Source organism: Betta splendens, chromosome 3, assembly GCF_900634795.4.
Source record: "Betta splendens chromosome 3, fBetSpl5.4, whole genome shotgun sequence".
In the NCBI taxonomy this organism is placed as follows: domain Eukaryota; kingdom Metazoa; phylum Chordata; class Actinopteri; order Anabantiformes; family Osphronemidae; genus Betta; species Betta splendens.
In genome coordinates, this window is record NC_040883.2 from 1,137,973 (window position 1) to 1,161,916 (window position 23,944).

At 43.2% G+C, this 23,944-nt stretch overlaps 1 protein-coding gene and 1 long non-coding RNA gene across 2 annotated transcripts; one reads left to right on the forward strand and one right to left on the reverse strand.

The window, feature by feature from the left end:
- The first annotated feature begins 14,320 nt into the window (after positions 1 to 14,320).
- LOC114852557 (uncharacterized) lies at positions 14,321 to 14,890 on the forward strand. Its single transcript, XR_003785400.3, has 3 exons — positions 14,321 to 14,479; positions 14,560 to 14,630; positions 14,702 to 14,890. It is a non-coding gene; the product is annotated as an uncharacterized LOC114852557 (long non-coding RNA).
- A 37-nt stretch (positions 14,891 to 14,927) lies between these two features.
- On the reverse strand, positions 14,928 to 22,875 carry LOC114852556 (alpha-1,3-galactosyltransferase 2-like). Its single transcript, XM_029145054.3, has 6 exons — positions 22,407 to 22,875; positions 19,018 to 19,074; positions 18,807 to 18,890; positions 18,644 to 18,718; positions 16,991 to 17,128; positions 14,928 to 16,490 (listed from the first exon to the last, which is right to left on the reverse strand). Exons 2-6 carry the CDS (start codon positions 19,059 to 19,061, stop codon positions 15,809 to 15,811), a joined length of 1,023 nt encoding a protein of 340 aa, XP_029000887.1. The 5' UTR covers positions 19,062 to 19,074; positions 22,407 to 22,875; the 3' UTR covers positions 14,928 to 15,808.
- Positions 22,876 to 23,944: the final 1,069 nt, after the last annotated feature.

Below are 23,944 nucleotides of genomic sequence, written 5' to 3' on the forward strand. Positions count from 1 at the left end.
GCTGTCACTGCACCAGCTTCTCTGCTCGGCCTGTAGACAAACATGCTGTGTGTTATTATGGCTTCAGGCTCATGAGTCCACTGGCGTTGGAACGAGCAGAATGGGCCGAGGGGCCGGCTTCTGTGCACTGGAGCGTTCAGGATGATGTCACCACTCGTTTGTTTTTTGTGGTTTGTGTGCTTTCTGTTACCAGACTAGCCAGTTTTACAAGTAGCACTGGCTGGAGTTTATTGTAAAGATGGAGATGGGCCATGAAGCCCTCCCCACTTATAGCAACAGCAAAACACATGTTGGCACAGTCACACAGGTCACGTTTGGAATTATCTGACCCAGGACCAGTGAAAGTGTTATGCTAGTTTGACTCTGCCTGCTCTCACTCATGAACAGTCATTCCCACGTCCACGCTCCTGATCCGGCCACACTTCCTCCCTGATCTGCCTTCTGTTGCTTCACTCAGCTGTGCCTTCGTCCCTCTTCCTGCTCATTTACCCACCACTAGTCTGTCAGTGTTACCACATCAACATTACCTGAGCAACAACCTCATACTGGTCTGTCTGAGTTGGATCATGTATTCCTTGTTTTTGCCGGCTCTATGTAGTCATGATTCTATGTAGCCATGATTCTATGTAGCCATGATTCTACAGTATGTAGCATGATTCTATGTAGCCATGATTCTATAGTATGTAGCCATGATTCTATGTAGCCATGATTCTACAGTATGTAGCATAATTCTATGTAGCCATGATTCTACAGTATGTAGCATGATTCTATGTAGCCATGATTCTACAGTATGTAGCATGATTCTATGTAGCCATGATTCTATAGTATGTAGCCATGATTCTATGTAGCCATGATTCTATGTAGCCATGAATCTATGTAGCCATGATTCTATGTAGCCATGATTCTATGTAGCCATGATTCTACAGTATGTAGCCATGATTCTATGTAGCCATGATTCTATGTAGCCATGATTCTATGTAGCCATGATTCTACAGTATGTAGCCATGATTCTATGTAGCCATGAGTCTATGTAGGCATGATTCTATGTAGCCATGATTCTACAGTATGTAGCCATGATTCTATGTAGCCATAATTCTATGTAGCCATGATTCTACAGTATGTAGCCATGATTCTATGTAGCCATAATTCTATGTAGCCATGATTCTATGTAGCCATGATTCTATGTAGCCATGATTCTAGAGTATGTAGCCATGATTCTATGTAGCCATGATTCTATGTAGCCACGATTCTACAGTATGTAGCCATGATTCCATGTAGCCATGATTCTATAGTATGTAGCCATGATTCTATGTAGCCATAATTCTATATAGCCATGATTCTACAGTATATAGCCATGATTCTATGTAGCCATGATTCTACAGTATGTAGCCATGATTCTATGTAGCCATGATTCCATGTAGCCATGAATCCATGTAGCCATGATTCCATGTAGCCATGATTCCATAGTATGTAGCCATCATTCTATGTAGCCATGATTCTATGTAGCAATGACTCTATGTAGCCATGATTCTATGTAGCCATGATTCTACAGTATTTAGCATGATTCTATGTAGCCACAAATTATATGTAGGCATGATTCTACAGTATGTAGCATGAATTTATGTAGCCATGATTCTATGTAGCCATGTGTCTATGTAGCCATGATTCTATAGTATGTAGCCATGATTCTATGTAGCCATGATTCTATGTAGCCATGATTCTATGTAGCCATGAGTCTATGTAGCCATGATTCTATGTAGACATGATTCTATGTAGCCATGATTCTACAGTATGTAGCCATGATTCCATGTAGCCATGATTCCATGTAGCCATGATTCTATAGTATGTAGCCATGAGTCTATGTAGCCATGATTCTATGTAGCCATGATTCTATGTAGCCATGATTCTATGTAGCCATGATTTTACAGTATGTAGCCATGATTCTATGTAGCCATAATTCTATGTAGCCATGATTCTATGTAGCCATGAGTCTATGTAGCCATGATTCTATGTAGACATGATTCTATGTAGCCATGATTCTACAGTATGTAGCCATGATTCCATGTAGCCATGATTCCATGTAGCCATGATTCTATGTAGCCATGATTCCATAGTACGTAGCCATGATTCTATGTAGCCATGATTCTATGTAGCAATGATTCTATGTAGCCATGATTCTATGTAGCCATGATTCTATGTAGCCATGAGTCTATGTAGCCATGATTCTATGTAGCCATGATTCTACAGTATGTAGCCATGATTCTATGTAGCCATAATTCTATGTAGCCATGATTCTACAGTATGTAGCCATGATTCTATGTAGCCATAATTCTATGTAGCCATGATTCTATGTAGCCATGATTCTATGTAGCCATGATTCTAGAGTATGTAGCCATGATTCTATGTAGCCATGATTCTATGTAGCCACGATTCTATGTAGCCATGATTCTATGTAGCCATGATTCTATGTAGCCATGATTTTACAGTATGTAGCCATGATTCTATGTAGCCATAATTCTATGTAGCCATGATTCTATGTAGCCATGAGTCTATGTAGCCATGATTCTATGTAGACATGATTCTATGTAGCCATGATTCTACAGTATGTAGCCATGATTCCATGTAGCCATGATTCCATGTAGCCATGATTCTATGTAGCCATGATTCCATAGTACGTAGCCATGATTCTATGTAGCCATGATTCTACAGTATGTAGCCATGATTCTATGTAGCCATAATTCTATGTAGCCATGATTCTACAGTATGTAGCCATGAGTCTATGTAGCAATAATTCTATGTAGCCATGATTCTATGTAGGCATAATTCTTTGTAGCCATGATTCCATGTAGCCATGATTCTATAGTATGTAGCCATGAGTCTATGTAGCCATGATTCTATGTAGCCATGATTCTATGTAGCCATGATTCTATGTAGCCATGATTTTACAGTATGTAGCCATGATTCTATGTAGCCATGAGTCTATGTAGCAATAATTCTATGTAGCCATGATTCTATGTAGGCATAATTCTTTGTAGCCATGATTCCATGTAGCCATGATTCTATAGTATGTAGCCATGAGTCTATGTAGCCATGATTCTATGTAGCCATGATTCTATGTAGCCATGATTCTATGTAGCCATGATTTTACAGTATGTAGCCATGATTCTATGTAGCCATAATTCTATGTAGCCATGATTCTATGTAGCCATGAGTCTATGTAGCCATGATTCTATGTAGACATGATTCTATGTAGCCATGATTCTACAGTATGTAGCCATGATTCCATGTAGCCATGATTCCATGTAGCCATGATTCTATGTAGCCATGATTCCATAGTACGTAGCCATGATTCTATGTAGCCATGATTCTATGTAGCAATGATTCTATGTAGCCATGATTCTATGTAGCCATGATTCTATGTAGCCATGAGTCTATGTAGCCATGATTCTATGTAGCCATGATTCTACAGTATGTAGCCATGATTCTATGTAGCCATAATTCTATGTAGCCATGATTCTACAGTATGTAGCCATGATTCTATGTAGCCATAATTCTATGTAGCCATGATTCTATGTAGCCATGATTCTATGTAGCCATGATTCTAGAGTATGTAGCCATGATTCTATGTAGCCATGATTCTATGTAGCCACGATTCTACAGTATGTAGCCATGATTCCATGTAGCCATGATTCTATAGTATGTAGCCATGATTCTATGTAGCCATAATTCTATATAGCCATGATTCTACAGTATATAGCCATGATTCTATGTAGCCATGATTCTACAGTATGTAGCCATGATTCTATGTAGCCATGATTCCATGTAGCCATGAATCCATGTAGCCATGATTCCATGTAGCCATGATTCCATAGGATGTAGCCATCATTCTATGTAGCCATGATTCTATGTAGCAATGACTCTATGTAGCCATGATTCTATGTAGCCATGATTCTACAGTATTTAGCATGATTCTATGTAGCCACAAATTATATGTAGGCATGATTCTACAGTATGTAGCATGAATTTATGTAGCCATGATTCTATGTAGCCATGTGTCTATGTAGCCATGATTCTATAGTATGTAGCCATGATTCTATGTAGCCATGATTCTATGTAGCCATGATTCTATGTAGCCATGATTCTATGTAGCCATGATTCTATAGTATGTAGCCATGAGTCTATGTAGCAATAATTCTATGTAGCCATGATTCTATGTAGGCATAATTCTTTGTAGCCATGATTCCATGTAGCCATGATTCTATAGTATGTAGCCATGAGTCTATGTAGCCATGATTCTATGTAGCCATGATTCTATGTAGCCATGATTCTATGTAGCCATGATTTTACAGTATGTAGCCATGATTCTATGTAGCCATAATTCTATGTAGCCATGATTCTATGTAGCCATGAGTCTATGTAGCCATGATTCTATGTAGACATGATTCTATGTAGCCATGATTCTACAGTATGTAGCCATGATTCCATGTAGCCATGATTCCATGTAGCCATGATTCTATGTAGCCATGATTCCATAGTACGTAGCCATGATTCTATGTAGCCATGATTCTATGTAGCAATGATTCTATGTAGCCATGATTCTATGTAGCCATGATTCTATGTAGCCATGAGTCTATGTAGCCATGATTCTATGTAGACATGATTCTACAGTATGTAGCCATGAGTCTATGTAGCCATGAGTCTATGTAGCCATGATTCTATGTAGCCATGATTCTATGTAGCAATGATTCTATGTAGCCAGGATTCTATGTAGGCATGATTCTATGTAGCCATGATTCTATGTAGCCATGATTCTATAGTATGTAGCCATGATTCTAAGGAACATATTTTTTATAGCAGTAAGAGACCTGACCTGTAGCCTCCTGTCATAGTCTCGGTTTTTGTCACACATTTCCTGTTTTATTATGTAGGTACTTCCGGTTTTTGTTCTGTCATGCCCTTTTCCTGCTTTACATTCTAGTTACATGATCACACAGCTGCTTTCAATCCTGTCGTTTAGCTCAGTATATAACCACCAGCACTTACCTTTGTTCGCTGCCAGAGCGTTAGAGTTCATAGAGTTTGTTCCATTCCTGCACTTTAATTACATGCCTGCCTGTCATCGGTTTTGCCTGTCTGACCTTGTTACCTTCTGGATCATCCCTACTTGTACCTTAGTCTGAGTTATCTTTTGACCCATTGCCTGTTTGACTATCCGCCTGCCTGCCGTCTTTGGTGCTTTTGCTACTCTACTTACCCGGTTTGGACCTCTGCTTGTGCCTGACCACTGAGAACATTAATCTCCCTCTGTTTGAACCTGAGAGTCTCTTGAAGCTGTGCATGTGCATGTCCATCTTCGCTCACACTGCTCCCGTGACACCTCCATGTACAATATTTTTCACAATTCATACTCATTTTAAAGTATAGAGAGGTGTAGATGTTCAATTTTATACTTCACTCAAGGTTCAAATTTGATTCTCGATCGCTTGAATTGTTTAACTTACTGTCATTCAGTAAGTCTTTTTAGAAAATTGAAAACTATTTGTGGGGACACCCCGCGTTAAAAGGTGGTAGCAGCGCCCCCTTCTGGTTGAGGCACAGACCTGTCCAGCCTCCCCTCGTGAGTTTTCTCTGTCGGTTTTAGCGCAATCAGTAAAGTAATTTGTCACAAAAACATCGATAAACACATTAGGCAGGTTGTACAAAGTAATGGTCTAGAATTAATGCATCTGAAAGCTGCCAACATTTTACTGGAGACAAAATGTGAAAAAGAAACGCATTACGCCTTGTATCAGCCCATTTAATGATAGTTTTAGCACCGGGGCTGAGGCTCCCCTCGCTGACGCCTCACTTCCGGTGTCTCACCATATTAGATAAGGAAATGTGCATATTTAGCTTTTTTTACTCAGGAAAATGTTAAGATAATTGAAATTATAGAAACAAACATTTTACAACATGTATAACACAGATACATTTTTATTTTACATTTTTTTTGTCACGTTATGGTATTGTCAGGTGAGGTGAGGCCCCGCCTCCCCTGCATAACCTGACCGCACGTCACTGGGTTTGGTGTAATTTAGTGGTGGAGTCGATGTACATAAGAGGAGCTAGTCAGTTTTGTCCTTGTTCATTTACTTGATTAGGACTTTGTTTAGACTTGGGGGTAATTTGGCTGTTTCAACAAGAGTGCCTTTAAGTACCTCGACCGGTTGGGGTGAGAAGAGAGATAGAGAAAAGCACAGCAACAACAACAACAAGCAACAACAGAGCACAGGCAGGATGGTTGGACCAGGGACTGGAAACAGGCAGAATGATGGACCAGAGACTGGACACGGGCAGGATGATGGACCAGAGACTGGAAACAGGCAGAAGGATGGACCAGAGACTGGACACGGGCAGGATGGTTTGATCTGTAGCTGCCCATCACAGATACAGCTCTGAGTCCAATGATACCTAACAGCTGCTGTCAATATCTGAATGTTAAAGTCTCCCACTACAATGACTTTATATGTGCTAAGAACTAAGTCAGATAAGAATTCAGAGAATTCAGTTAAAACTCTGAATATGGAGCAGGAGGACAGTAAATAATACAAAACACAACTTATTAATTTTTACTTTAATTTAAGAAAAGAACATTAATGAAAATACATACTTATTTAACACAAGTATGTACAAAAGAGCAACTTTACAAGTGCTGATCATATATTTAGAATGCCATCAAAAAGTTGATTTTTTTCACTAATTCCATTCAAAAGGTGAAACTTGTGTATTATATTCATTTATTATACACAGACTGATATATTTCAAATGTTTATTTCTTTAATTGTAATGATAGGAACTGATAATGAAAACCCCAAATCCAGAGGCGATGGTCTTGAGATGCAAACATTTTTGTTGGAATATTTTGTTTGTGCGGATGGCTACTGGAGAGTTTTACTCAAAGTCCTCCGGAGTCACTAGCATTGCACTAAGGAACAACTTTTAAAGACTGCTGAACATTATGAAGTTGATATTCCAAATAAGAGGTAAAAGAAGACGGTGAAAATCACATCTGGCGTTCTCGGAAGGCAGCTGCTGGAGCATGGAGTTTGGGTTTATCACCTACCATGGGAACATTAACATTTGAGCAGCAAAAAGAACGAATGCAGCTGCAATTAAAACAACAACTAGAACTGGGGCATCGGAGATCTGAAAAGGAAGTAGAAACTCAAACAATCAGACATAAAACTCAGTGGGCTAAATTGGATGTGCAACAATATCAATTAGAGTTGGTGAAGGAAAGTAAGCTGTAAAGTGGTGCTGAGGTGAATGATGGTCAGGGTAAAGGAATTAGATATTCGTTCTGACCTGGTCAATAACCTCTACTTACTTCCCAAATTCAACAAATCAGACCTGACACTATGGATAGAGATGTGCTGCGTCAATGTGTTTTAATAGGAAGGCAAAGGAGGCCTATTCAGCTTTGAGCATGTCGCATATCTACAAAACAGTCAAATTGGCTGTGTCAAAAGCCTTCACAAAGCCTGCACTTGTTCCTGGTAAAATACAGGAAGGCATAGACAGCCTATTCATAACATAAAACAGTCAAATTGGCCTACGAACTGGTGCCTGAGACACAGCCGCAACATTTTCATCCTAGGAGGAACTTGGAAAGCCAGTCTCACCCTGAGTTTTCACATGACTTGGTTTCTTAGGTTAATCTTTAGTGTACCTCATCCAAAGTCAGTAGTTATGAAGATTTCTGCAACCTTGTTGGTATAGAACAATTTAAAAATTCAGTGCCAGAGCATGTTGCAGTGTTCATTAATGAACGTAAGGTGCACACACCGAGTAAGGCAGCAGGTTTGGCAGATGAATTTGTTCTGACACACAGAAGGACCTTTGATGCATAGAGTGCAGTCTGCCTCACAAACGACTCTGGTAGTAGGGGTTTAAACCAAAAGCTGTAGCTGTTCCGACTTCCCCAAAAACCAGTGATGGCGGTTGGGGTGTTGCAGGAGGATCAAATACATGCCAGTACTGTCTGATGAAGGGGTACTGGGAAACTGAATGTCTGGTGCTCCAAGCCTGGTTTAATGAAGCCTGCTGTGATAACTGCTTCAGCAGTTGCATCACATGTCCACTGGGGTTAGCTCTGTGACAGCCTGCATCTGGATTGATGAATCCTTTTGACTGATTCTTCTGCTTTTATCCCAGATGGATTGGCGCTCTGGTGTGTTCTAAGAGATCCTGGTGCTTTGGACTCATCCATTCTTGAGTGATTCCTGCCATTTTCGCAGAACTGTCTAGTGTGCTATCATTCTAGGAACAGGACTGGTTCCCTTTTTTTGTCCCAGTGCAAAGTAAGTCTTACCTGTGTTCTGTGCAGAGTAACGTATCATTTGGTGTCTGTCCACAGATGCCAGTAGAACAGATGCATATGATTCTGGGGAATAATTTAGCAGGAAGTACAGTGTGGCCGGATGAGGGGTTTCCGATTTGCATTATTACAACTAAAGCAGTGGTCAAGGCTTTGACCCATTTCATTTCCATTTTTAGGACTGTGATTCTGTTAGTGGTATGTCCAGCTTTCCAATTTAAATTATTTGATTGAAACTACAGAATGTAGGAAGAAAGTCCAGCTTTGTCATGTGCATCCGCTGAAACCTCATTATTCCTATGACCTTATACCTGAGTTCTGAGATGGAAAAAACAGTACTCCCACAACCATTCAACTGGTTAAGCTGACATAAAAGGTGATAAGGGGGAATTGGTGGCTGATAACTGTTATTTTTAAAATTCATACACATTGAAAAAGCTTTACAATCAGTCATCAGTCAATCATACACTTTTTGTGTAGTGTTTGTGTGGGGGGCCCACTTCAGGTCCTGTGAGATTGTGGACCCTAGGAACTTGAATGAGTCCACAGTAGACACTGTGTTATTGAGGTGCAATCATCAGTGTAGAAAGAGAAGAGCAGTGGGGAGAGTACACATCCCTGCTGTGCACCAGTGCTGATGGTGCAGGTGCCAGATGTGATGCTGCCCAGCCTCACCTGCTTTCTCCTGTCAGTCAGGAAGTTCCTGATCCACTGTCACGTGGGATTGGGAAGGAAGAGCTGGGTCAGTTTATGGTGTAGTTCCAGGGGTGATCCAGGTCCACAAACAACTTTTTTGCACTTCTTAGGCAGGGGCACGATGGTGGAATGTCTAAAGCAGTTGGGCAGCTGCAAAGAACGGTTGGGTAAAGATCGGCGCCAGCTGATCAGCACGGACTCTCAGACAGTCCGTCGGGTCCCGGGCCTTTTTGGTTTTCTGCCTCTAAAGAAGGCAACAGATGTCTCCATCACAAAGAGGCAGGTTTTTCCAGAGCAGGCTGAAGTCTGGGCCATGCAGCTGCTTTCTCGCCCTACCAACAAACAATTGATGCGTTTCCTGGGGATGGTGGGCTACTACCGCAGACTCGTCTCTTGTTCTTGTCCTGACTCATACCTAGCAAATTTGCCGGCTGGTCCGGCTCGCTTTACCTTACCCTTTGAGTACGGCTGCTTTTGTTACATGAATTGGGCAATTGACAGGATCGCTCATGCTGTTGGAGAATCAGCTGGGGGAGGACGATTCCTGGGAGCTTTTGTGGAGGTAGCGCATTGTCTCAATAGTTTCAGCCAAAAACGGATAGAATGAGGCTGAAGTAGGTTAAAGGCTTTAGTTTTCAAAACCTGGCTCACAGAACTAGACACCACAAAGGAACTAAAAAAGAGCTGAACCTACGAACAAAGAGAACATGATCCAGTGCCCCTTTTTAGAGGGAAGCAGTTTCAGCACACATGGGCTTTTCCTTAGCTGAGATTTATTTATAACATAGTTGTCGTGTCCGACACTAAAGCCTTTAAACTTTGTATTCCAATCTGACGAAGCATTTATAAATCCAATAGGTGTAAATTATCCTTTGTTGAGATTATAAAATTCTAAATATATTAATTCCACAGATTAAATGATAAATCCCCAAATAAGGAAATGAACTAAATCCACAGTAGTAAGGTTCCAGAACTCCCAAAGTGTGGAAAATAAACTTCAAAGTCCCAAGCAGTAATCCTCAAAATGATTCAAAGTCCCACAGAAGGATCCCAAAATTATTCTAAGTCCCAGCAGCAGGGTCTCAAAAAAGTCCAGAGCAGTAAGATCCAGGGTCGACAAAGCGTTTATTCCACAGAAAAGTGACAGAAGACAGGACAGACTGAGAACGTTTGGTCACAACATCACCTTACATATATACCTGTTGCTCTCGGGGTGGGATTCAGCTCCCCGGACATTAGATCATCATATTGACCTTGTAGGGTGTTTTTGACCATTATTTGATTCTATTTTTACCCAATCATAATCCCAAACAAAGTGAAGACACTTGTTGCTCTGCCTTTTCCTCCCAGGGCGGGCAGCTCCCCTCCAAACCTTCACTTTCCCATATAAGACACACCGGCATATAAGACACACCCAATTTTAAAGGAGGAAAATCTAGAAAAAAAAAATTCTGAACCAAATACTGTAGTAACATATTTTATATCAACTGTAAAAAAAAGTTAACAGCCGTTTAAGAACAATTGTAAGCCAAACATGTAACATGAATAGTCAGTAAAGTCAGTAAACGGTGAAAGTAACAAAAATAAGGCTGTAATGTTTTTATTCGACCCCCAATAATTCCTCTTCCTCGCTGCTATCAGAAATGAGGAAGGACAGATCCACTGGTTCCACTGCCCCCACATTAGCAAGAATAGTGAGTAACACAGCATCGCCGCTCCTCACCTGCTGCTGACGATCCGCGCTATGGTAGGATCGACGAGCAGAGGGCGTGATGACATCACGTGTACCAAGATGGCCGACGGCTCCGGAGCTAGACCGAAGCCGCGGCCTTTCCTATGGCGGTGACCGCGCTCGATCTCTGCATTCGCAGTATAAGACGCACCAACTTTTCCCCTTCAGTTTTGGGGAGAGGAAAAGTGGCTCCTATACGGCGAAAAATACGCTAGGTTCCCAAGGAAGCCGCACTCTTCCCCACCTGCCTTATGTAGGTCAGTAAAACACACTGCAGTTTTAATGGTCTTAGTGGTACTACACTTGTGTTGCATAAAAGATTCTCCCCCCCACACACCCAGTGGGTGCTGTTGTAGTACAGCAGGTGCCGTATTATTCTGTAACATTGTCTTCTTAAATCTCAGTAATTAGTAATTACTTTATAAACTTTATGAATTATTACACAAACATAGTACAAAAACAGTTTCACATATTTGTAAATAATAATAAAAAAAGAATTAAGTACATTTCAGCAATCACTCACAATCGTGGCACTGCCATGGTATCTCCCTTTTGCATTTTCCACATAGTAATAAGATAACACTATGGCGGGTTCGAACCTGGAAGCTTCTCATTTTTAACTTCCTGGGCTGGAAAGTTACTTTTGCATGTAACAGGGCTGATTTCCACACTCTGGGTCATTCAGTTGTGTGTTTGACTGGGCTCACTGAACGAAAGCGAAATGCATGTGTCACTGGAAAGTGAGAAAAAGTACGTTGTGACACATTTATAAAGTGACGGACCTTCGGTACTTTCTGTTGCGCACGTTTTTGTTACACATTACATTCCTCCATCAATGGAGCCATAGAAACTGTGGCTGCAGTGTAATGTAATGCAATGTAACATTTGCATAGCATGTGATCACATACGGCTAAAAATAATGTCTTTTTGTTTTCTGTGTGTGTTAGCAACAAATAAAGCACACAGCTTTATGTAGACATAGAGCTTTATTTGTAGGAGGAATTAAATGTGTAATGTGTAACAAACGCACACAATGGAAACTAACAAACGACTTTGCTGTGCTTAGATATAAAGCTGTATTTTGCGATCACGTGTAACGAGTTTTATTTGTTGGAGTCGCTGTGACCCATGACACACGCAGTAATGCTGTTCCTCTGCTTTTACCAGTAACACATAGAGCTACAGTAGCACAGAGAGGCGCAGGTTCAGCGTGGCCCCCCATGGTGCAGCAGTATTGGCCCAGTCGTTCACAGGGTGTCAGATGCAGCAAAGCGGTCACTTGAACGGCTGGGAAACGTTCCCTGTAATAAGGCTATTTAGTTGGTCTGTAGGTCTGCTGTGTTGAAAGTGAACCAATCTTGATTTGGTCCTCACAAACAGGCCCGGCCCGAAACAATTTGGCACCATAAGTTAAAACTGTTGCTAATATATGAATTACTTATAATCATACTCTTTCAGGACGTTTTGACGTTTTGAGCTTGTTGTCCAATCAAAAAACGACCACTGTGTAGCAGGTAAAGTTGGATTTTTTGGAAGAGAGGGGCGGCGTCTTAGGTAAGTAGGCTATATTATTATTATTATTATTATTATTATTCCTACTACTACTTTGCTACCAGGCAGTTAAATTAATTTGGTGGCTTATCCGTTTCTGAAGTCTAGTTTTAAGAACAGCGAAAGTCAGTGTTGCCAGATGGGAAATAAATCACTTTCAAATCATTTTTACCCAAACTACTGTACGAACTAAACAAAAATCACAGTGCATTTGAAAAACAAAACTAATTTATGTGCACAAAATCTTAGGAAATAAGACAGAGGGTCACTTATTTAAATTAAATAATTACTTTATTGTTTTTTGGAACTAGACTAGAGACTTCACGTGTTGCGTGTTTTTTTGTGTTGCTTTGAAAAAAACGCAAAACGCATTAGTTTTACTTCAGCAACAGGTTGAATCCGCCCCTGAAACGTGGCGTCTAACGCGCAGACAGGCCGGTAAAGTTCAATGTTTCCTTACCGGAGTCTTTTTTCACTAGTTTGCTTCGGAAGTCCACTCGTGTTTGCTCATTTTCGCTTTGATCGCGATGCTCGATGACCGGTGCCACCGTGCAAACAAACGCAGCCAATTGAACCAATCAGCAGCTGCTGGTGTGATTGACAGAGACGAGCAGCCAACCAGAGATGAGAGAAAACAGGTTTTGGTCATTTGCGCGTCAATCAAAACGACACCAAAACTTTATGAACGACAGTGTTAAACTATCGTATATTGGCTCTACGATGTCGTAGATCGCACAGAGACCAAAACTATCATATAAATACCATATTTATCGTAAGTCTGGCAACACTGGTGGAACCTAAACTCTTTTCGTCCTCCATTTCTTGACCCCTAGCATTTGCCTGTACTGCCCAACGCACGGACAGGCGTCCGCTCACGGTGACAGTTTGAAGACGTCGTGTTCCGTGCTTGTGTTAACAGCCCTTGATTTGATCGAGCTTTTAGGGTTCACATGGATTTTATTGCAGTTTCTTTTCAGGCTAGTGTAATATGCACCAACCTAATGATTCAATGACTGAGAAGGAGGCTTTAGCGCTGCTTTGGGCTCTGCAGCATTCCCGTCCCTTGGTTTCCAGTTGACTGTTTATACTGATCATAACCTCTTGACTTACTTGAAGTCTTTGCAGAACCCCAATCAGAGACTGATGAGGTGGGCGCCCTATAATCTGGACATTCCTCATATTAAGGGCCCTGATAATGCAACTGCAGCTACATCGTCTCATGTAATTTCATTTTAACTTCTGTTTTTCTTGGCCAGTTTGTCCTCCACCCGCTCCTTTGATACCAAGGCTGCGGACATGGTAGAACTGAGTGGTTCCTTGGAGGCAAAAGGAGTATTTTGCATGTGTTGTGGGTTCAGACGACCTCTGAGGTGCTGAGGTCATCAGTACCTCTGCCTCAAAGCAGCGTGTGGTGTGGTTTGCTGCTTCTTTTCGGCTTGCTTTTCAGAGCGCGGCTGCTAAGAGCTCAAACGTCACTTATTGAATTGAATATTGGAATGTTTTTGGTAAAAGTAATCCAGGAAAACTTCACATTAACGTGTTACTGCAGCTACATCGAGTTATGATGGGATTAAATGATTGTTTTCCAAAGGGAAAAGCTGAGGAATTCAAGAAGCTTTGCCCGATTGTGAAGCAGTTAAACAAATTCTAACTTCCTCTGAAGCAGCTGCAGCGCTGTTTCACAGCCGACGCAGGGGAGCGTCTTTAGCTGTAACACACTCCAGCCTCCTCAGGTTAACACCTCTCCTTCTAACCAGTCCACACACAGCCACACACCCACGGCCTGCAATCCGCCATCAGCGGCAGACGTCTGATTGGATTTGCTTCATGACAAATGTTTAACGTTAAAATTCTGCTGAAGCTGCTCTTGGTGTAATATTCTCTTGATCTTCATCATCAAGTGTGGTTTCTAAAAAAACACACACATAAAATTCTTTTTCTAAAAAAAGTCTTTGTGACAAAACAAAACAAAACAAAACAAAACAAAACACACTGTTTAGATTTGAATTGATTGTTAAAGTAAAACCACTGTAACAAGCATCATTTAGTTTTTGCTGCTTGTTTTCGGTCATGGACACGTGGCTCAGCTGCTTCCTTCTGTCTCTAGTGATGGCTGGAGCTCTGTCTGCTCCGCGGCTGGACAGGTACAGTAGCTGACCTCATGCTCCAAGGCCGGCGCTGTCAAACACGGTCTTCACTGCTGGACGCTGGTCTTTCCTTCCAGAGCCCATCACAGCTCCGTGGAGCTGCAGCCTCTCTTTGACTCGGTCAAACAGCATCACGGCCTCGCTGCTGGTAAGAACAGCACACAACATCAAGCTGCCTCTGAGCAGCACCTGCTGGAACCTTTCCTCCATCTGCTGCAGAGTTTGGGGCGAGGGCGGATTCTGAGCAGCGCTACCAGGCTGATCTGCAGGATGAATACTACTAGACAGCTGCCAGCACAAACAACACGCGCTGCTGTCTTTACTGGATCCACCTTCTAGTACCAGTACTGTAGTAGCAAAGTTTAAACGATCACAATTAAAGATTACAGTAAAATGTTTCTATCACAATGATCAGAAATTACATTTAATTAAGGACAAAAACGTGTAAACTTGTAAGATTTATTACTACAATAAAATGTCTGCATTTAAGGCAAACCAGTAATAAATGCTACGAGATCCCATAGAAGCTACAAGTAGCTCATCATTAGCTGAATACAAATAGAGACGGAGCCTTAACTTCATTTCACAGTTAAAAGCACTGCACAAGTTTTTCCAGAGCAAGAACCAAAACCCCAAAACTTAAAAATAGTAAAAAAAACGAACAAAATGATTAAAGCCGAAGACATAAACAGATCCCTGATTCTTCATAAATGACCTCAACACTGAGTTTTAAATTAACATCACCCTCACACAACAACAGTAAATTAAAGACAACAGAACTGGCTCCACACTATCAACTGGCTTGACTTGACATTCACTCACATTAATGCACGCACGCACGCACGCACGCACGCACGCACGCACGCACGCACGCACGCACGCACGCACGCACGCACGCACGCACGCACGCACGCACGCACGCACGCACGCACGCACGCACGCTGTTTTCCCTCTGGGTTTAGTGCATTCGTTCTTTAGCTTAGTTCACTCAACTTTTCAGTGGGAGTTGAGTGGTTGAATGGTGCCGCAGCGTTCTAATGAATGCGCTTCTGTTCAGCCGGTGTAGTCCTTCTGCTCTGTTACTCATGTTACATGTGTGACGGGAGAAATGATCTGCACAGTTCATACTGACCTGACTGCATAAACTTCCTCGAGTGCACGTTCCAAGTGATGGCTACAAACAGAGATGAAGTGGCTGCTGACTGTAGCAGAAGCTGAAGGAACTGGGTGGAGACAGGATGCTGGAGGAAGGGAGATAAGCCGGCCGCGTCCCACGGGACCAGCAGCTACACAGCAGTCTGACATCGTCACGTCTCTGCTGCTGCGTTAAGTTCGCAGTTTGTCGTAATTTTTCGGGGCCCAAACCAGGCGGGAGACCTGGATGTCCCCGTTGTCTCCGATGCTCGGGTCCCAGCAGTACTCGGGAGAGAGCAGCTTGCTTGGCTTGTGAAGCCAGAAGTGCTTGTTGAGGTGACTCTCGTCGTGCCACTTTGCCTCCACGTCGTTAATTTTGTCCTCTATGATGTTTCTCAGGCAGCTGTCAGCCAGATGCTTGACGTTTTCACAGAAGCCTCCAAAGATGGCAGCGTGGTAGTAGTAATCTCCGTCCTCCATGAACGCTTTGGACTTGGGGTTCCTGTCGTACGTGTATCGCTCCTTGGGAAGTTTGTAGTAATGAGCGTGAAGCAGAGCCACAAATTCCCCCAGAGCCTCGGAGCCAAACCTTCCCTTGAACTCCTGATCCACGTCGAAGCAGAAGATGTAATCGAAGCGCCGGCCGATCTCCTTGTCTATGGTCTCTGAGATGGTCTTCATGCGCATCATGGAGATGTCCTGCCATCTGGAGTATCGTTTCACCTGGACAACCTTCAGGCTGCGCTGAGGGCCCAGTTTAAGTTTTGGTACCTTCTCTGGGTGGTCAGTAAACACGTAGTACGTCACCGGTAGCGACAGCATGAAATGCTGCTCTGCAGAAACCAGGAAGGTGTTGAGGTAAGCGTCCAGGTACCTTAGGAGAGAGAGGAGCAGGGACCTCGGGTCATTAGAGTAGCTAACTGCTCACACAGGGTGAATATGATGATGATGATGGTGATGATTATTATTATTATTACACACAGACAGACAACCATTCACACACACACTCACACCTACAGACAATCTAGAGTGACCAATCAACCTAATGGGCTGTGGGAGGAACCTGGAGAGAACCCATGCGAACAGACGGAGAACATGCAAACTCCACGGAATCGAACCCCTTTCTCACTGTGAGGCGACAGTGCTCCCACTGCACCACCGTGCCGCCCGCTAATATTAATCATTTTTATTATTTAATGATTAAATCGTTTTATTTTTTGTATCAGAATATGATAAATATTTTCTGTTCTTGGGCCGTCTGTCATCAGTGAAGTTCCTCATGATCAATGAATGTGCAGCCGAACGCGACACACTGCTGTCACCTGAACAATTAACAATCACATCAACTGAAAGCAGATGTAGTGAGACACAAACCTGCCCACAGCAAACACAGTGAGAGCCACCGATGTCTGGAGCTCCACGTGAGCTTGGTCGTACAGGTTGGGGTCAAACATGCCCTCCCACATGATGGGAGCGTTCCAAGATGTGCGAGTCTCAACCGCTGGTCTGGCCCTGAAATAATCATAAAACAGACCAGTCGTTTTATTATTAAAACATCAACGTTGATCTGCATTCCTAAAGGCTTTATTGTCAGCCTTTGGACCTGTTATGTGTAACTGATCCCCAGAAAGTGCAGACACAGACACACACTGTCACATTCACTTGTCACTTCCTGATTTTTGGCATCTATGCAAAATATAAATCCATCTGAACAGACATGTCATGTGGTTTGAAGGTCTGATAAGCATCAAGCACTGAACCCTGAGCTTCAGTTTGTCAGGTTCTGGTTCTGTTTTTAGTTTTATTTTGAAAGTACTCTGTTCATTGGCCATATTATCATGTTTTGGGTTTCTAGTTTCCATTTCCGGTTTTATTTTGGTAGTCTCCCAGGTTTCTGTTTCAGTTCGAGCTTCACTTCCAGTTTATGTCACGTCACAGCTGTTCCTGCTTCACCCGGTCATTACACACACCTGTTTTAAATCAGTAATCACTTCTTGTATTTAACCACCACCTGTGTCCTTAGTTCTCTGCCAGATCGTTGTATGTGTGTAACCGTCATTGTCCAGTTCGTTGATCTAGCCCTACCGTGTATCGCGTACCCTGTTTTTTGACCGCTGATTCCGAGCTGCCTAATCCCTGCCTGTCCTGTCTGCCTTGGTGTTCTACTACTGCCTGTTCCCGGCCTTGCCTGCCTGACCACGATCCTACGCTTGACGATTTGGTACAGTTATTCTACCTCTTGTGTATGAACCTTGCCCGTCTATGACTCTGCCTGATCTGATCTCGTAACCTGGAATAAACCATCATTTATCACCATCCAAGCTGTGTTGTGCTGTGCATGTGGGTCCTCATCCGTGCGATCGTGACACAGTTAAGTCGTAACAGTTCTGAAGCTGAATTTAATCAGATCCTTTGTATGAATTCTTAAAGAAATCTCTTTTCCATGATTGGTTTTAGATTTTGAAATCACACAAATGCAAATGTACGGAGCCCCTGAAGAAAAGCAACGTCTGCAATCTGAGTGTCAGATTGGTGCTTCTTCATACATTATATTCATTTTAAGCACATCAGAGCTTTGCCTGCTGCTCGGCACCCGTGGTCCATGAGTCGCCTTTCAAAGCAGACGTTACTACTCAGTTACTGAGAGTCGACTCGTGGCAACTCCACTTCTTACTTCTAGAGTCCAAACTTTCACTTTCACTATGATCAAGTCTAGTTTGAGAACCTTCAACCGTTGCTATAGTGATGACTGCTTATGGTTCATCCACTGAGAGCAGCTGTTGTCATGACATTAAAGCTACTCTCACATGGGAACGTGCTGCAAACACAGGATGAATAAGTCAGAGAATCTAATACTTTGATTAACAATGTGGTTTCCTGTGATTGTGTACTAGATAGAATGACAGGAAACTAATTCAGCTCAAACTAAACTTCCTCCTCTACCGGTACATGAAGTTTGACCTGTGTCAAAATAAAAGCTCATGTTTTACTGTTTTTTCAATGAGGCAACAAATAAAAAACTCCTACCCGTAGTCAAGTGTGTCGTTGAAGGTGATCCTCCTCCTTCTGACCTTTGATAAAGAACCATAGTGGGGCAAATATCTGACATGGAAACATGACCAGCTGTTAGGTCTTGAATTCAAACAGAGGCATTGTCTTCAGTCAACGCAGTGAGGACATAGGTACTCACCTAAAGGATATTAGAGTCAAGATGAAAATAAGCAGGCTGAAGTAGCAGAAGAGCCCAGTTCTCCTCAGCTTGCCTCTAATACAGCTGGTGCCATGCAAGAGTCAGGAGACGCCAGGTTAGTGGGCGCGTGGTCCAGCACAGACATCATTTTCTAGTAAAAGTCGTGAGCACTGGATAATCTCCACCATCAGCTGGACAAGATCAACTGTACCTCAGAGTGGCACACTGCTCGGTCATTTTCCCCAGGAGAGACATCCTCTGACAGAACCTTGAAGAAGAAAACGCACATCACACACTCATTTGGTCACTGTCCAGTCTTACGCTTCTGAGGGAAAGTGGAGCGTACAGTACGAGGGTGAAGTTCAGGTTCTTGTTATTCACAGGGAAACGTATTCACACTCTGAGCACAGCGATCTGTTGTAAGTCAAGTGAACCCTTCCCACTGAAACCTCTCACTATTGGTTGATTTCTCTGATACATTTCTGTGAGTAAATCTTTTTCTGATTTGTATTTATAAAATCAGCTGATTGAATTTGTCAGCGTGTTGATGTGGATCCAGCTCTGACAAACATTCTGTACGTTCGACCTTCAAACCAAACACTACTTCAACCACCAATGCTGATTGTTTTTTTAACAGCTTAACACAACTAATAAACTATAAGCCCTGAACTTTGAAGACACTGTCGGTAAAAGAGGTGGAACGATAAAATGATCAACCTGAATCCCAAGAACGCATGTGGAGAAAGTATGTTTGTTTTGGATCCACCCACCAGACAGGTGTTTAATTAACCAAACAATTACTGGAAATTACTCTGTCATCACTAGTTGAGGCTGTTGCTTCTGCAGAACAACGGTAAATAATATAATGTTTATAAAGGGTTTGCATGAGTAACAACAGTGTATTAACAGGCAATGAAGCATTTCTAGTACAAGCTCCAGGTTCCTCAGGTTTAGTACACACAGGTGGAGCAGATAACAGCGTTACCGCTTGCTCCTCCCTCCTGAGTCATTCAGTGTCTTGCAAACATCTCACAGGAACAGCTGTGTTTTCAGCCTGAGACGTCTCTGGTTGGTGGCTCCTCATCCTGTCTGCTTCCAGTGAACATTTTCAATGTTGGTTACAGAAGGAGTCTACAGTAGGAGGCCACAGTAGGAGTCTATATTAAGAGGCCACTGTAGGAGTCTATAGTAACTACAAATTCTCCTACTCAAAGATAGAGCTCCTTCTTATCTTAAAGACCTCATAGTTCCTTATGCTCCCAGCAGAACACTTCGTTCTCAGCGCTGGGCTACTTGTGGTTCCTAGAGTGTTTAAATGTAGAACAGGGGGCAGAGCTTTTAGCTCCAAGCTCCTCTCCTCTGGAACCAGCTCCCTCTTCAGGTTCGAGAAGCTGACACACTCTCCACCTTTAAGATCAGGCTTAAAACCTTCCTTTTTGATAAAGCTTATAGTTAGAGATGGTTCAGGTCACTGGCAGTGATTGTTAGTCACAGGAACCATCTCTTAGTTAAGCTGCAATAGACATAGACTGCTGGGACTTAATTTATACACTGAGCTCCTCTGTTTCCTTCTACCTCTTCTGTCCAATAACCTCCCATCATTATTCCATGTTTAATTATTGTAACCTTGTCCCTAGATGTGTCAACACCCCAGACACAGACAAAGGCTCCCAAAAAAATGTGTGAAATTTCAAACTTACTGCTGTTCAGACTGACAGTGGATCCATAGGTACACTGAGCTATAAAAGGTAAGCTGGAAAACCCAATCTGTATCTGAGTCATAATGACGAAACCCTCGCTCTTTATTAAAGATTAAAGAACAAGATAATGATGCTGACAGTGTTCAATTACTTGGCCAGAACATAAGAATGTGGTAGATCAAGGTGAGACTAATGAGAATGCTGCAAACTGTGTGTGTGTGTGTCTGTGTGTGTCTGCATCGTGTGTGTCTGTGTGTGTCTGCGTTGTGTGTGAGTGTGTGTGTCTGTGTGTGTCTGCATTGTGTGTGTCTGCGTCGTGTGAGTGTGTGTGTCTGTGTTGTGTGTGTGCGTGAGCGTATGTGTGAGTGTGTGTGGGTGTGTGTGTGTCTGCGTCGTGTGTGTGTGTGTGTGTGTGTGTGTGTGTGTGTGTGTGTGTGTGTCTGCGTCGTGTGTGTGTGCGTCGTGTGTGTGTGTGTGTGTGTGTCTGCGCCGTGTGTCTGCGTCGTGTGTGTGTGTGTGTCTGCGTGCGTGTGTGGCGTCCATTCACCAGCTGGTCCAGTCCAGTACACACCCTGCCTCCACTGGTGGCTGCTGTCTGGCACGTAAACCAGTCTGACTCGGTCACCAGTGCCAGTTTAGTCAGAAGGGATTTCAATCGCGTACCCTGAAGGTTTTCTGGCTCGTCCTGTTCTCTTTGCTTGGCTGTGAATGTCAAAATGGGAACAATGTTGTAACCTGAAATGATGCTTAAAGATAAGATGACCTGCAAGCTTCAGGTTCTGCTGGAAGCTTCAGGTTCTGTTGGAAGCTTCAGGTTCTGTTGGAAGCTTCAGGTTCTGCTGGAAGCTTCAGGTTCTGTTGGAAGCTTCAGGTTCTGCTGGAAGCTTCAGGTTCTGCTGGAAGCTTCAGGTTCTGCTGGAAGCTTCAGGTTCTGCTGGAAGCTTCAGGTTCTGTTGGAAGCTTCAGGTTCTGCTGGAAGCTTCAGGTTCTGCTGGAAGCTTCAGGTTCTGCTAACACTAAACTGACCGTTCCGTCTGCAGCTTTGTTGTAGAACTTGAATCCATGGCAGAGACACTGTTTGGCTGTCTTCATTCTTCATTCTGATGTTATTACAGCATTTGACCTTGAGGCGTTTGGGGCCAAGTTCACGGCTGATCCCAGTAAAGGCCAATCGTCTCCACGCAGACTCTGCAGATGGTTTTATAGACCATGACGGACTAACCCGTCCCCATAAAACAATCAAATCAATCCACAGTAGTACTAAAGTACTCATTGTACTTGGTTCTACCCTAAGAGTTCCTGCGCCGCGGAGCAGGCCGAGCCCCAGTGGCTCCGGGCCCCGGGTCGGGCCCGTCTCTGCATGGTGGTGTCAGGGTAAAGGTTTATTAGCACTTGGTGGCAGGAAAGTGTGGGCGTCGCACAGAGCTGACGCTGAGCTGCAGCGCAGGAAGTGAACCTTCTGGATAAACTGGCTTTGAACATCACGTAGGTCACTCTGGGGCAGCTGCACGCCCTCGTTCTATTTGGACTGAATCATTTTAACATGGCAAATTATTAACAAACAAACCACAGCCATCTTGTTTTTTGCACTAATATATTTCTATTGCATCATGAACATGGTGAGGATCAAATGGATCCGTCTTGGGTTCAGGTGAATTTGAGCCACGTTGGGTTCAATGAGCCTCTGGCTCCATTACGTGTCCAACATGTAACTCTGGCGTCTTCTAACATTCTCACAGCTGCTTCACAATCAGCAGTGACGATACATGAAGTCATCTTCGGATTAGAAAGCATCATGACACTAAAAGTGTATTGTGCGCGTACCTGTGTAACGCAGGTACGCTTCGCTGTTGCAGGTGAGGCATATTTACTGAGTTGTGTGTATTTGGGGAGGACTCACCTGCGTGCGGCTGTTGTTCTGCTATAAATCCAGCGGCTCCGGCTCCGTTATTGTTACGTATGTATTTGATCTTCTTAGATTCTTATTGTCTTATTCTAATCTTAGATTTTCTCTGCACCTACGACTCTGACGTCGGTGACTGACACAGGTCGGTTGAGCTGAGCTTCCTAACGTGAGCGCGCTTCCGCGGGAGCGCGCACAGCCAGTCAAAGCGCATCGTCCACTTCTTCAACCGCGGCCGCTTTTTCTGCGTCAAAGTGCAGAAACGGACGCATCTCAGTGGAAGCGACACTGTGCGTGCGTAACGCGAAAGTTCGATGAATGTGAATCTGCGCAGTCGTAATAAAGGTCGTACAGGAAGCCGCTTCCCCTCCCATTTCCTAGAGGAATTACGCCAAAGTTATAGTAACTAAATCCTGCGTGTGTGTGTTTACGAAGCCTTCGTGTGTTCTGCATGATTATTATTCAGCTTGTTTGAGACAACTGTGTTATTGATATAAAACCTGTATCTTTCCTTTTCTGGAGCTGGTTTTACCAGTTAAACCCCTTCAGCAGCAGAGGTATTTTCAGTGTAAACTCCTACATGCATCTCTTATTTCATTCCATACCAACAACGATATTATATACGAGTGACAGAAAAACAGGAACTTTGAATGTTCGCTTAAAGTTCCCGTTTTTCTGTGTCACACACACACACACACACACACACACACACACACACACACACACACACACACACACACACACACACACACACACACAGTATTCCTGGGAGCCTGAGGGTCCTGTGCAGTATCTTAGCAGAGACAGATCTCAGATGTTGTTCCTGGGATCTGTTGGAGCCTCTCTCTCAGCTTGGGAGTTACAGCCCCTGGTGTTCCTATCACCATGGGTACCACTCGTGCTCTACAGTATGTCTTCTTTCAGCCCTTGGTACTTCTCGGTCTGTCGTGCTCCTTCTTCCTGCTGATGCTATGACCTGGGATCGCTACATCTATCGCTACAGCCTTGTTCTGTTTCCTCAGGTAGCCCAGTGGTTTAAGCACAGTGCTTTGTATTAATCTTTACTCTATTAAATAGGAGAAGTTGGGTTGGTGTAATCTCTTTCTCTTGTGACCAGTGTTGGAAATTTTAAGATTTAAATCCACGTAAAATAAACACTATCTTTATGATTTGTACAGTTTAGGTCAGTTGACCTGAAGTGAACAAGCCACTGACGCCTTTGCAATAACTTCCCTTTGTCCAGCAGATGGCGTGTGAGAGCACAGCTTCAAGGCTTCATTTCATTATCGCTAAGCAGGTGGAGACGCTGAGGAGAGATTACACACACTGAGGGAGGAAACGCAGGTGAGGGTGGCTAGAAAACAAGTGACGTCAGCAATAAGAGCTCCGAGCAGGAGGTGACAGAAACTCAGCCCCGTCAGGTCCGAGCGGATGATGCTGGGGATCGGAACCAGCTCAGTTCATCTTGAGGAGCTGCTGATCCCATGAATCTACATTTTAACAGCCGTTTCCTTCTCCCTGTGGGTCACAGCTAC

What these genes read in the sequence shown, in the direction of transcription:
- LOC114852556 (XM_029145054.3), bottom strand. Translation starts at nt 19,061, where the DNA reads ATGTCTCTCCTGGGGAAAATGACCGAGCAGTGTGCCACTCTGAG. An exon ending in GAGCAGTGTGCCACTCTGAG is followed by an intron (nt 18,891 to 19,017) that starts GTACAGTTGATC and finishes GCATGGCACCAG; the next exon opens with CTGTATTAGAGGCAAGCTGA. An exon ending in TTGACTCTAATATCCTTTAG is followed by an intron (nt 18,719 to 18,806) that starts GTGAGTACCTAT and finishes TTTCCATGTCAG; the next exon opens with ATATTTGCCCCACTATGGTT.